Genomic DNA, 14,259 nt, shown 5'->3' on the forward strand with positions numbered 1-14,259 from the left:
CGCTGCTGCGGATATAGCGGTGGTAATCTGAAGATGACTGACTGACTGACTGACTGACTTATACTTCTTCAAAGTTTTCCCCCTGCTCATAACACACGGCCATAATAAATAGTTTGATCTATAACCAACAGGACTTCTTAAATGGCTGCAAGCAGATCCTTCCAAAAAAAGAGACTTGTAAATTAGAGAATCTCCCCTGAATTTAGAATAATTATATTAATCAAATGCATAAATTCTTTTCTTGATTAATGTGGATGATTAGTAAAGCTGTGTTGTGCAAAATGTACCTGCAATTAAAATTATAAAACTTCTTATAATTGACTGATCATTTCATCTTGCCAGACATCTGCGCCATAAAAAGTTAGGGCCATTCTGTGTGTACCTGTATATTAACTTAAGTTGTAAAGGTTGTTTTAGTCTTGCCCTGAGGGGCTACACACACACACACACACACAAACACACGTCGACTCAGGGGCACTGAGAACCAGTTTTTCCAGTGTGAACTGAAATGATAGTGTTCGCTTGTAGAAGCTGTGGAGCTGAAAAACAGACTAATGTCTGTGTGGGTGTTCCCCCCAGACCTTTGTTTTGTTTTGTCTTGTTTTTTTTCTCTACATACCTGCTATTGGTTGGCCTTGGACCGATCATACTGACTGTGATTAACCCACTACAGAATTCTTTGCCCCTGCAGATCCAGGAACTCACATTTTACATCTCCTACTTGCCTATTGTGACTTCATCTAATGCTATTGGGGCTAAACTAACCCAATCCATTCCTGGCAGCAGCAGCAGACCCCCCAGGTAAGAAAGAACTGTCAATAAGAAAGTCATGTCTTTGTTATGTTTACTTTTTTATTAACTCGATTCTTGAGATTCGATTCTGAAGATAAAAAGCTGTCTTCCATCTGTGCTGTTACATCAGCAGGTTTAATGTCGTAGATGAGTCGTTTAAGCAGAAATGTAAGGCCTGAGGTTTTTACTTAGGTTATCACTGATACTGACAGACCAAAGTTTAGCACTGAAAGACGTCACTTTATTAATGAATGTGGTTTGGTGTTTGTGTATCTGTTGTTTCAGGAGTAGATAAAACCCCCTACACTGGAGCAATTTTAACATTTATAAACGTGTTTGGTGGGAAAATCTGCTTCAGTTTAGGTAGAAGAATTATGGTTGAGTTAGGGTTTGGGATAAGGATAAGTCCTTACCATCCATTTACCATTTACCTTCCTTTTGTGTTTTGTGTTATACTTTGTGTTGTACTGCCAGTTTGCACCGGAAGCCTGATAGAACTGTAATTTCATCTGAGCTGTATGTCGTGCATATATGGTCAATAAAGTTGACTTTGACTTTTGACTTTTGACTTAACTTTTGACTTAACTTTGAAGTCAAGGTTAGGGTCACACTTAGGGCTAGATTTAGGGATATGGTCTGTCAGAAGTTACCTTTACAGTAGAATTATAGCAATGTGTATTTTATATTATTTATTTAAGCGTTTTTATGTTTGAAGATATTTTCAAGTTTCATGGACTTTATTATATTTGAGCAACGTTAACCATCTTAAAGCGTAGTGAAGACTCAGCATGAATGTGTAGCTTTCCCACTCACCTTGGGTGAGCTGAGATATGATCACTGTGAACACAAAATTGTTCACACAAACAAACAACTTGTGTGATGCACATACATTAATACCACTTGTGACCATGCATGTTCAAACAGGGTAGGACTGATACTGTTATGCTTGTGATTTACAGTTAAATTAATATGTAAAAACACATGTAATCACGTTTCTCATTCTTTGCAGCCATCATGAAAATTGCTTCTTTTAACATCCAGAAGTTTGGAAGGAGCAAAGTTTCAGACCCAGATGTTTTAAATATCCTGGTTAAGGTAACAGATTCATCAATTTTTCATTTTCATCTGTACAAAGAACCATTCAAGGATCAAAATAATTACATATTTGTGGTTTTATATGCTGTATGTAGCTTTATTCAAGTTCTGTTTACATATTCTCACCATTTAACAAATATTCCATCCATCCATTCCATTATTGTGTAAATCCTGCTGCGAAATCAATAGTAAACGTAAGCTTAACTTTGTGCTTAACAGCGTGGAACACTGATGTTTCTGTCTGCCTTCCAGATTGTTTCTCGATATGACATTATTGTGATCCTGGAGGTGGTAGATGCCAGTGGGGAGTCTGTTCAGACCTTCTTGGAAGCACTCAACAAGTGAGAACGGTTTTATAATTATTTATGTGGCAGCACAAGGGATGGTTTAGTGAATATGAAGGACCAAAAATGTCTCCACGGAAGTTTCACCAAGAAAACTTTGGATTTCATTTGAGGTAGAAGGAATGACACACAGGTACAGTATGTCACACAAAGCAAGGGCTGGAGACATTTTTCACAATTAAAAAACTCATAATTTATTGGTTCACAATCGAAATCATAAGAAAAAGAAAACATGATGTTTAAAAGGCTAAATGGCTGTCCCATCTGCTGAGAGAAAACCCAGGACACCAAATCTAGGCTCAACAAATAGCTGGTCCATTGCAAAAAAGCAGAACATAGAGAGTCAAATATGGCATGATGGTAACTACAGGCATTTCAACAAAAATAAATAATACTAGTAATACTAATAAGCTAATACCGGTAGAGCAAAAAGAATATGAAACCGAATTTTAAAGTGAACTTTATCTATCTATCTATCTATCTATCTATCTATCTATCTATCTATCTATCTATCTATCTATCTATCTATCTATCTATCTATCTATCTATCTATCTATCTATCTATCTATCTATCTATCTATCTATCTATCTATCTATCTATTCTATCTATTGCTTTGATCAGAGAGCGCTGTCTGTATGGGAACAAGCGATTGAAGTTTGGGATCGATAGACTACCAGAAAAATTGTGCTTCATGCGCTGCTGAACTGATCTAAGTCCTGGGTGTTTTGTTGTCACAGAATCTACATTACAGACATTTTCAATTTGCCACATGACAAATAAAGATTCTTCTAAAATCTCCACGTATTTCTTCAGATTCAACAAGAAGCATCACTACACTCTGAAGATCAGCACCCGGCTGGGCCGGAACCAATACAAGGAGCAATTCATGTTCCTGTACAGGTGAGTAGCTGATCTCAAATCAGTTCTCGGATCAGATTTTAGCCACTGGGATAGAATGACCTTCACCAGTTCACCAGCTTATCCACTCCATGATTGGTCCAGATGGTTTTCTGCAAACAGGAGTTCTCCAGACAGGACCGGAGAAGCAGCGATGAGAGTTAGAGAGGGAAAATAGAGGAGACACATAGGAATACGTATGTCTGCCCTCGATGAAAGCAGGAAGAGAATCAGTTCTGTAGCACAAGAAAACTTGACATAACATATTAAAAACATTTAACACATTAAATCATAAATTATATTCATATGCTTTGATGAGAACTGTAACTTAATGTCACTGTTACGTTTGTGATTTATAGTAAAATTAATGTGTAAAAACACATTAAGTGACAAGTATGACAGGGTGTTTGTGTGTGTGTGTGTGTGTGTGTGTGTGTGTGTGTGTGTGTGTGTGTGTGTGTGTGTGTGTGTGTGTGTGTGTGTGTGTGTGTGTGTGTGTGTGTGTGTGTGTGTGTGTGTGTGTGTGTGTGTGTGCCACCGTGTGTGTGCCACCGTGTGTGTGTGTGTGTGCCACCGTGTGTGTGTGTGTGTGTGCCACCGTGTGTGTGCCACCGTGTGTGTGTGTGTGTGTGCCACCGTGTGTGTGTGCAGGGACGACATGGTGGATGTCGTGGGTTCTCATCAGTTCAACGATGAGGAGACTGGGGGAGGAGACATCTTCGCCAGAGATCCGTACATCCTGCGGTTCAGATGTCTTGACACAGGTAGAAGAAACTGTCACATGATCCAGAGACGTCCTCTAGCCGGGTCCTAAAGTAATTAGACTATAATCACATAAATACATTGGAGGCGTAAAGGCGTAAAGGCAAAGAGCGAGTGAGACTAAGTGTTCCTGTCATGTTCAGTAATAACTTCACTCCTTTGAGGAAGTATTCTGGGATTTTGTTTGTTGTGATTTGTTCCAATAATTGTGAAATAAGATTATTCTAGCAGTGTTCCTATGTGTGATTGTCAGTGCTGAAGGACTTGGTGTTGATCCCTGTTCACACCAAACCAACGGACTCAGAGAATGAGCTGGACGGGCTGTACGATGTTTTCCAGCATGTCGTCGAGAAATGGAGGACTGATGTAAGAACGTGATGGAACACAGACAACGGCAACGGTTAAAACTGACAATGATGGAAGACTGTGGTTCTCAAACACGAGTCCTGGATGACAGTAGCTAGAGAAATTAAACCAATTCATATCTAGTTTAGATTAGGTGAACTATTGTTTTACTTGGTGAGATGATGTCACAGTTGTGAACCGGGGGACATATTTGCTGGGCCAGTGGGCCCCAGGAGACATACCCTTCACCTCTCCTCGTGTTACCATCATGTATGTTTGCGCTCTAGAACGTGATGATCCTTGGTGACTTCAACGCTGACGGATTGTACGTCTCCAAGAAAGAAATGAAAGGCATCCGTATCCGAAGCAACAAGAACTTCCACTGGCTGATTGGGGATGATGTTGACACCACAGCAAGCAACCGTAATGACCACACATATGACAGGTATGAAAATTCTTCCTGCTAAATGAGAGTTGCTAGTTCTCTGAAGAATTACAAGTTACGGACACGGTGTAATCAGTCATATCTCTTTAATACATCCTGGTATGGAGAGCAGAGCACTTCGAAAGTGATACTCTGACAATTGTTACAGTGTTTGAGCTTTTATACCTGTTTCAAGCCCATTCCGATAATATACAACATTTTGTCATACACAGATGTTTGCCCCTTAGTTTCTCAGACTTCCTAGCTTCCAGGAAGTTCAAGAAGGGTTGCAGTGACATGACCCTTAGTGTATTTACAATCTTTTTGTCTCAGGTCATGGTAACATCATGTCACAGCCCAAAAAGGCACAATTATTCCCACAACTTTAATGAAAATACAGTATTTCTCACATAGCACACAGGAACACAAGAGGAAACCACTGGCTGTCAGCTGCAACTGAAGCTGCAAGTGTCAAAGTGTCAGATTCTGGGGGGGGTTTCATGCCTGAAATAACAGAAAGTGAATATCAGAAGAGACAGTCTTTGGCAATGTGAATAAGATATACTTTAAGTATGTTGTCTCTATTCAGGATAGTGGTCTATGGAGACGACATGTTCCAGGCTGTGGTGCCAGACTCTGCAAAACCTTTCAACTTCCAGAAGTCGTTTGAGCTCATGGAGGAGCAGGTCTGTTCATCTGGCAGGAAATTAAATGAAGTAGTAGACTTTCCTTAAGCACTTCATGGTGCGTTCGATTGGGAAGGAAAAAAAATTGATAATTCATTCAAATAAGGTACAAAGTTTACTTCTTGTTTGAATTTTTATTGAGTGAACTTCCACCTGTGTTAGAATAAGATTTGAATTAAGTTGGAGCTGGTGAATGATTTGATTCATAGCTATTGACAATCAAATATAGATCCATGTTTATTTTCCAGGCTCTGAAAGTGAGTGACCATTACCCTGTGGAGGTGGAGCTCAAGTCTGTTACGCATGAATATCATGGTAAGCAAACACAAGCACACAACTATTTTTTTATTAACAAAAACATTATTCTAGAACGTATGGAGCTCACTCAACTAACTTCCGTCTAAAAATGATAATGATTATTTTAATAACGGCGCCATCGGGTTTTGTGGTTGTAGGTGATGATCTGCTTGAGCTGAAGAGAAGAAACCTCATGCTGGAGAGGGAGAAGCTCAGACTGGAGATCCAGATTCTCCAGGCAAAAATGGCCAAGATGAACCACCAGGACAAAGTTTGAACTCAAGACAGCAGATCCATTCATGACGCTGTTCTTAACCCTTCACCTCCTGAGCCACTGTAGGGAACCACGTGACACTGGTTACCCAGTCAGTCACAGTCCTAGTTTGCTGCTCATGACACGAAATGACACAAAATGACAGTATTTTTTTACTTAACCAAGTTATTTAATTCACACAGATTTAATGAAAACTGGAAACTACAAAAGACAGCTGGTCGGCTGTGATTCTAGACAGCCTTCATTCTGGAAAACCAAGACACAACAGAGTATATGTGGAAAAAAAAGATTTATTAGTATCTCCCGCTTATAACAAAAAAGAAAAAAAAAAAGTTGGTGAGTTGTGTTTCTGTTTTGAATTTCACATCAAAATAAAACAGATTTGGATTTCTTTCCCTTTCCAAGATGTTGGAATCACTTTCAGATCTGAACATGAGGATTGTAGACAGTGTGTGTCTTTTACTCAACAAAAAATAAACACAATGTAGAACTAATTACACGTCATTAGATCAGATCTGTTGCCTGACTATCAGCAGATATTCTTGTTTGAGATTCACATTGATTTTTGTACAATTTCCTTAGTGGTGGGGGCCGATCCATGATGCAGGAAGTCAGCCATGGGAAAAAGCCTGTGTTGTCGCAGCACACAGGTTTTACTTCTTGCCTGATTTCTTGATGCCACCGCTGGCTGATGGAAGAAATGACAGGAAACAAAAAGATTGGCGAAAATTGGCGCCTGATAAATGAACATCACTGCTCAAAACTATGCTGTCTACATTTACTAAGGCCCCTTAAATGGGAGGGATTAATTGGGCAATAAACCACATTCATGATAACCATTAAGCAAAAGGTTATCCTAAATAAAAACTCAGTGTGTCATGTCACCACCACTGCGGTGGTGACATGACACACATGTGTTATCATACTTCCTCAGACAGAGTACTGACATTGTAATCTTAGAGGTTACAGTCAGTAAAATGGTTTTATTAAGGGACATAATGAACTTCTGCGGAAACAAATAATTTCACATTTGTTTAAGGTTTACTTTTAACACTGTTCATCTTCAGTTGCTGTTATGTTGTCTTACATAGAGGTCCTTTTGCTGAAGCTCTGGTCTTCATCGCCTCCATGGCCGCCTTCTCTTCCTTCTGTTTCTGCTTAAAAGCCACTTCGTCCTGCGGACACCCAAACAGTTCCAGTTCAATCATTTCTTTCCAGAACAACTTTTGTGTTGCAGTCATCCACAGAAGGGGCTACAACTAAATCACAGCGTTTTTATATATTGTAATTTTACTACAACTGAAATCAACAAAATAATGAGATAGACATACAGCTCCAGTTTGACAGCTTCCTTCAAATGGCAAAATATTTGGGGGGCATGACATGGATTCCTTAGAATAATTCCAAATCCAATATCTATGGATGCTCACAAGTCAGGAAAGGGCAATGAGGGCATATCTGATGCATCCAAGTTTCACTGACTACAGCGGAAAGTTTGATAAAAATTAGAGCTTTTCCGTTTTCATAGCTTTTCCATTGATTACAAAGAAGGTTATGAATCACTCTGGACATGCTACTTTTAATCACTGAGAATTTTTTCCACCGTGATGTCTCTTGTACACGAACTTTTCTTCTGAGACACACCCATGCCATTTCCAAAAAATAATGACCACAAAAAGGTTGAATTAGGTCTCAATCCGCCAAGCTTAAAAATAGTAAATTATAAATACAACAAGGAAATAATGAGGGGAAAAAATGTCTAGAATCATGTAGCCTGAGAGAAAAGAAGGATTTACCTCGTCCATTTCTTTGGATAGTTTCTTGGGTGCCTTCAATGGTTTCTTTTTACCTCCTGTGGAAAACAAATGCGTACATTTAATATCTATTAGTATTTTCATGAAAACCATCTCATACGAAGATTAACCATTAATCAAATACCCACAGACAACTACAAAACCTTTTCTACAACACTGGCTTCATGAATATGCTCCAAGATAAAAACTGAAATAATTTATAAATCTGAGTTGACGTTATAGAGCTCCCGCTGTTAGCATCAGTTAGCCGAGCCACAAATAATAAAAAAAACTCCCAGCTCTCGTTTAGACAAAGGTCTTTCAATGTCGGCTAATATGTTCGGAAGAATTAAAGTTTAAAGAGTCACCTTCTCGGCCAGACATGACTTAAACTAGTCACGATAGTGTGAACCAAATAAATAAATGCAGTTTTATTGCGACGACGAGCAGCTAGCTTTGTAATGTGCGCTAAAAGGACCGTTGTGAACTACGACCCGGAAATAGAATGAAACCTTTGTGCCTGACCGAAAATGTGACCGGCCAACTGTCCCCGGCAACAAACTAGGTTCTTAGGCAGTAGCACCGGCTGTCCTGTGAGTTGTTCTTCAAAAAGAGCAGGTATAGTCGTTTTCACTGCTTTGTTTATAGTAGTGAGCGCCGACTGTTCATTCAAATTAAATGTCAGTAAAGAGTAAGTGTTGGAAACGTGGTGTTAGCAGTTAGCCGCTTCTGAATGAAAGGGGAGCAAGTCAGCAGGGCATGTTCTGATGAAACAACTAACGTAATGTCCTTTCTCATTCATTGTATAACGACAGTGTTAATGTTTCTAGCTTGTCTTCTTCTTTCTACATATATGTAACAGTGGATACCAGACTCAAATTTAACATTAGAGGAAGGTTTTCATGTCGACTCCCTTACACGATTCATCCTTGGAGTAGATTATTCAAACCCCCATGGATAACAGTAATTTATCATAAAACCAACATTTCCTCTGAAATACATGAATTGTAAAATGTAATTTGAGTTTTGTGAAGCAACTTTGCCTCCATGGCCCATTTTCAGGGAATGTCACAAGATCTTTGTTCACATTAGTTGAATGTAGATGAGACGATTACAGTCGTCTTCAAGATGAATAAATAAATGAGCTAAATTACTGAAATTATATCTGAAATATTTGGAAAAAACCTGGAAGCAATGCAGTAATGAGATCCCTCTTAAACATCTATACCTTTTCTTCATATTTTTATTTTTCTAACAGGTGTCTGTTCACCTTTGGAGACCGAAGATGCAGTGAAAGTGAAGCAGTAACAGTTGTCAGGCTGTACTTCTTACTGATGCCCTCCATAATGAGGTATTTCTACAAAATAAAGTCCACAGGGGGAAACAGATGATTGACTGGTTGATGGACGGTACACCAATGTGTTTCAGATACACAAGAGCTCAACTCTATCTTTTGGCTCATGCCCGATCCTGTGTGTCTCACCCGCCTGTGCATGGTAGGATCACTTTGGTCCAAACCTACACTTCACACCATCAACGCAATGTTGGCCCTCCTAATAATCCCACACCACCAGATGGGGAAGGTGAAACTGGGGTGAGAAAGGAGCATACCTTGACTGTTCTACAGGTATGGGAACTTTTTGTAGAACAACTTCAGAGATTCCGTTGCTGTTGATTTATTTTTTAAACGTTACTTTGCAACCCCTCCTGCAGCGTGCACATGAATTGGGGCGGCAATGGGGACAGAAGTCTGCTCAATTTGCCACTGTCATGGTGAACTACTGGTGGGAGAAGTACGAAGACTTTGTTGGGCTCAATGAGGTCCGCAGAGCCCAGACCAAGGTCACCGAGGTCAGTGTGGAGCAGGAAACCTTTGACTGCCAGTTTGTTGTCGCGGTGGTCAAGGGATTAATGCTCAGAAACATTGTGAGTCTCAGAGGTGTCTACTTCTTTCAGGCTGAGACCGCATTCATGGTAGCCAGAGGAACAGTGCAAGAGGCTCACACCAGCCTGGAAGCCCAGCAGGTCCGGGTGAAGGAGGTCAGAAACCGCCTTGATAGAGTCTCCAGGGAGGAGGCTCGTTACATGGAAATGGTCACTCTGGAACACAAGCTGCTACAGGTTAGTGGAGGCAGTTGACGACGTAGAGAAAGAAGGTTATAGGAATAGTAACATGTTCAGGATGCACAAAAGTTCAGATTTGAAAGAGTATTTATTTTGTCGAATTTTGCAGGGCTTCCCTTAAAATTTTTTCAGTCCTGGTGTTAGCCTCTGGAAAAAAAATTAAAATGGTCGAGGCATGCAAGACTGTAAAATTGGTTTCTATTTGGATTCTGTCAGATGGAGTAGCAGGCAGTTTGCCTTCAAATTTTTGTTCACATGATGACAAGGAGAGGAATGTTTAGAGAAGTGCATTACATTGTCATTACATTGCAATATCAAGATATCAATATCATGTTCCAACTCTTCCAAGTTTCTCATTTTCTGTGACAGATTTAATAGAAAATCATTTGTCTTTAATGCCTGTTTCTGTTCTACCATGTAGATTAACCATGTTGTTCAGTGTCTTAGTGACGCAACTGACACAGTACTAACACATCTCACAGCCTAGAGCAACATGGTTAACTCCATGCTCACCTTGTAATTTCCCTTTTCAATTCATTGTGTAACGACAATAATAAAGTTCCTTGCTTGCCTCTAATTTTCCACATATATATAACAGTTGATGCGAAACGTAAATTCAACATCAGTGGAAGGTTTACATGTCGACTCCCTGAAATGAGTCATACTTGGAGTAGATTATTCAAACCCTCAGGATAACACAGTAATTCATCATAAAATACCTCTTCTTCATATTTTTACATCACAAGATTCTCCCTTGACTTTAAAACAGCTTGTTTCACCTGAACTTTTGCGTCCACCTAAACCTATGAATGTAACGGTTTTGTAGAATAACACATCAGCTAATTGTGTATAACTTTAAGTGACCCAAATTTCTTCGCTCTCTTCTGAACAGGAGGAGCGTCGATTACGGACGGCATATGACAGTGCAGAAAGTTCTGAACGGGAGAAGTTTGCTCTGTTCTCAGCAGCTGTCAGGGAGAGCCACGAGAAGGAGAGGATGAGGGCAGAACGCACCAAGAACTGGTCCATCTTTGGCTCAGTGCTCGTAGCTGTGATTGGGGTCATGGGCTCAATGTACATTAACCAAGTCCGTTTACAGGTGAGCGGTACAACCGATGTGTTTACTGTTGTAGATGTGACTGAAGTGTTCAGATCTAAAACACTGACACGACTGTTGTCTATGTGTTTAGAACTGCAGTACTACTAAGTACTAAGTTTTCCTCCTTTTCATTTTGCATGCTTTATTTGTACAAAGACACAAGTCTGAACTGACCTTCACCTGACACATCTTCACCTGTAATCTTCAGGAGCACAAGAGGCTCCTGCTGGAAGCCCAGAAAGGTCCAGAAACCCTACAGGAAGTCCTCAGAGTCCAAGCTGTAAACCACAACTCCCAGCAGGAAGAGATCCGAGTGCTCATTGACAATCTCAGTGTTGCTTTGCATGATATCTACACACAGAGGAACAGCATCCTTCAAGACGGTCAAGTTCAGACTCCAAAGTCAAGCACGCTTCTCCTTTCGTCCATAAAGGATCTCTGCGTCAGCAGCCAAAAGACTGATACCCTCTTACAATCCCTGCCTCCGCAGCTGGGACAGCTGGAGAAGGGACTCAGCAGAGTCGAGAGCGAGTTGTCGGTGGTGAGAGCGCTGGTGGATGGCAGACCACAGATTGAACACCAAGCTGTTCCACTGCGGTCAACAACACCAGAAAAACCAGAGATGGCAATGCAGCAGGACCGTGGGGGGATGGTTAAGCATCTGGAGGAGCACCAAAGGACGCTGGGACAGCAAATCAGGACCAGTACGTTATATAATGCTGCATTCACATACTCTGCCACCGCCATCGTCATCTCTGCTGTCTACTTGCTGCTCAGAGGAGGTGGTTAGATAGACCTGGGTACCCCCAGTGTGAGATTGGACCACTAATCAAATGAATTCACTGTATGGCTGTAACCGGTTACAGACTCATCACTGCTTCTGAAATTCACTGAATCCTCAAGGAAACTTTTTTTAAAATCATCATTCTGCAAATATATTAGTTGTGGTCTTAAAATAATGCTAACATGTTTAGGCCCCCTGATTGGAAGTCCACTATCGTAAACTAGTTACTAACTAGTTATCCTATTAAGCTCATACTTAGGTATAAACCAGCATCACAATCTCTTCACTCAAATCAATTGTATTTTTATTTCTCACAACTATTCAAGTTAATTTTGCTTTTAATCTTTGACAGTATTGAAGTTAAGATTTAGTGTGTCTGAAGAGAAAATGACAATTTATCCATGGGATCTTTCTGTGACTTTCTCTAACGGCTTGGGAACTGAAGGAACTGGTCACTGGAATAGGAATCACTTCACCTCCTGAGCACTGCCAAGGTGCCCTTGAGCAAGGCAACAACTCCACCATCTCTCCTTTAATTGCATATTATGCAGGCAATGTGTGCGTGTAATATATATTGAAAAAAGAATTTGCCAATCGAGGATCAATAAATTAACTTTCTAACTTAATCATATTAAAATTCTTATCAAGAAATGAAGACAAATTGAATGACTTTTAATTTGAAACTGAAAGTTTTGATTTCTGTTTACTGTATATTTTATTCGCCTTTAACAAGGCAGCCAAAGGCAGATAAAAATAACTCGTCATGCCCAATATTCAGCTCCCACAATGCATTGGTCTATGTCAGACAATAGCAAACTATGGCCTGCAGGCCATGTAAAACCTCTTGGTTTTTTTTGTCATTTATTTTACCCCTCCCTGTGGTGCCTATGATTCCCCAGTAGATGGCAACCTCCAGGCACATTGTTGGAGTGTGGCGTGTTCCTCTTTCACTTTTCCTTTCGAGCTCTCCTGTAAAAATGAGCAGAGTGAAGAATAGACGGTGAGTGCGGAGTATTTGATGAAGTGGACACAATACTTTTTCACTGTGTAGAACTGATTGAGAAAGATATATGTAGTGAATTAAAAAGGTGGGAGTCCATTACGATTTATTCACTTGCACTGGATGAAAGTAACAACATAATCGCTGCTGATCTCATTTTTGTCTGAGGGATTAAAGAAACCATGGATGGTGGTGACATTGAAGTTTTTTCCCCCAAATTTTACTGGAATAAATATTAAGCTGCTGAAAAGAATCTAGGTTAAACTGATGGGGGGGGGGGGGGGGATCAGGATGCTGTTAACCTTTAACACTCTTAAGCCATTTGGACCCGGTTTCCATGGAACAGAAAACTGGGACTCACAAATACTGTATATAGTTTTCTTTTACCTTTATGCTTTGTGTAAATAACTATTGTGTTGTTTATGAAATGCTGCAGAGAAATGAAATTTTGAACACATTTTGAAGTTTTAATAATATAAAAAAACACATTTAGTTGAAGGTCTCTTTCAAATAAATTTAAAAGCTAAACTTAAATTAGCCGTGAAGCAAACAAAAAAATGCTATGAGCCGTCTTCTTTATATCGCCTTTGGGCTTTTGGAGAAGGTAGCCGAGCGTTGACCTGAATTTAAAAAATAAATGGAAAAAAAGAGCACTATTTCACTGAACAATGAAAAATAAATGTTTATTTTATCTAGTTAATGAGACTTCTGCACCTACCGGCTCATATTTTGAGTGATGAAAAATATTAAAAACAGTCAAATAAATTTTATTTTAGTTTCAAGTTTATTACAGTCATCTGGTCTGCAATGAAATGGATAGATGTTTCAACATCACCGTCATCTTCCAATTTACAAAAACAAGATAAAACAAACTAAGCCACATTCTGGTAACACTCTCCACCTGTACCTGAGAAATTCTTGTACAGCTGAAAATTAAAATCACATCAAGCTTGTTTCATACATTTAAAATCACAAGATGAATGGTCCCACATTCCTCATACAACCTTAATCTGTTTTGTCCATGTCCTCATCTTAATTCATGATGTAAATTGAATTATTCAGTAATATAAGTCAAAGTTAGATTAGGGATTGAGTTATGATGTTGGCCCACCCTTAGTACTGTATTTATAACAGTTTCACTCTACCCGGAAGGCTTTCCACAAGTTTTAGGGATGTTTTTGGGAATTATTGACCATTCTTCTAGAAAGGCAAATATGTGGTCAGACACTGAAGTTGGATGAGAAATCCTGGTTTACAGTCTCCACTGTAAATTTCCCCAAAGTTCTTCTTTCAAGCTAAGGACAGGAGTCTGTGCAGACCAGTCTTGAACTCCACCACACTTGGCACAATGCAGTCAGACTAGTCCGGTTCTCCTGGTAACCACCAAACCCAGACTTGTCCTTTCCATTGCCAGGGGGAGATTTATGCTTCTTGGCTTCAGAGAACAGGCTTGAGGCACAGATGCAGCTGCTCGGACATGGAATACCATCCCATGAAGCTCTTTGCGCACTATTCTTGAGCTGATCTGAAGATGACGTGAAG

The 14,259-nt window shown here is 39.8% G+C and overlaps 3 protein-coding genes across 3 annotated transcripts; 2 read left to right on the forward strand and 1 right to left on the reverse strand.

The window, feature by feature from the left end:
- Nucleotides 1-658: 658 nt before the first annotated feature.
- dnase1l4.1 (deoxyribonuclease 1 like 4, tandem duplicate 1) lies at nt 659-6,395 on the forward strand. The gene is made up of 10 exons (XM_068340508.1): nt 659-801; nt 1,802-1,887; nt 2,140-2,228; nt 3,046-3,132; nt 3,781-3,893; nt 4,145-4,257; nt 4,524-4,681; nt 5,250-5,346; nt 5,595-5,661; nt 5,802-6,395. Exons 2-10 carry the CDS (start codon nt 1,807-1,809, stop codon nt 5,918-5,920), a joined length of 924 nt encoding a protein of 307 aa, XP_068196609.1. The 5' UTR covers nt 659-801; nt 1,802-1,806; the 3' UTR covers nt 5,921-6,395.
- Nucleotides 6,188-8,199, reverse strand: tma7 (translation machinery associated 7 homolog). Its single transcript, XM_068340509.1, has 4 exons — nt 8,079-8,199; nt 7,714-7,769; nt 7,005-7,092; nt 6,188-6,605 (listed from the first exon to the last, which is right to left on the reverse strand). The coding sequence occupies exons 1-4, from the start codon at nt 8,092-8,094 to the stop codon at nt 6,571-6,573; spliced, it is 195 nt and encodes a 64-aa protein (XP_068196610.1). The 5' UTR covers nt 8,095-8,199; the 3' UTR covers nt 6,188-6,570.
- A 43-nt stretch (nt 8,200-8,242) lies between these two features.
- Nucleotides 8,243-12,831, forward strand: ccdc51 (coiled-coil domain containing 51). The gene is made up of 7 exons (XM_068341159.1): nt 8,243-8,328; nt 8,969-9,061; nt 9,139-9,337; nt 9,424-9,561; nt 9,667-9,831; nt 10,727-10,933; nt 11,142-12,831. The coding sequence occupies exons 2-7, from the start codon at nt 9,045-9,047 to the stop codon at nt 11,721-11,723; spliced, it is 1,308 nt and encodes a 435-aa protein (XP_068197260.1). The 5' UTR covers nt 8,243-8,328; nt 8,969-9,044; the 3' UTR covers nt 11,724-12,831.
- Nucleotides 12,832-14,259: the final 1,428 nt, after the last annotated feature.

This window comes from Antennarius striatus, chromosome 18 (genome assembly GCF_040054535.1).
Source record: "Antennarius striatus isolate MH-2024 chromosome 18, ASM4005453v1, whole genome shotgun sequence".
NCBI classification, from domain to species: domain Eukaryota; kingdom Metazoa; phylum Chordata; class Actinopteri; order Lophiiformes; family Antennariidae; genus Antennarius; species Antennarius striatus.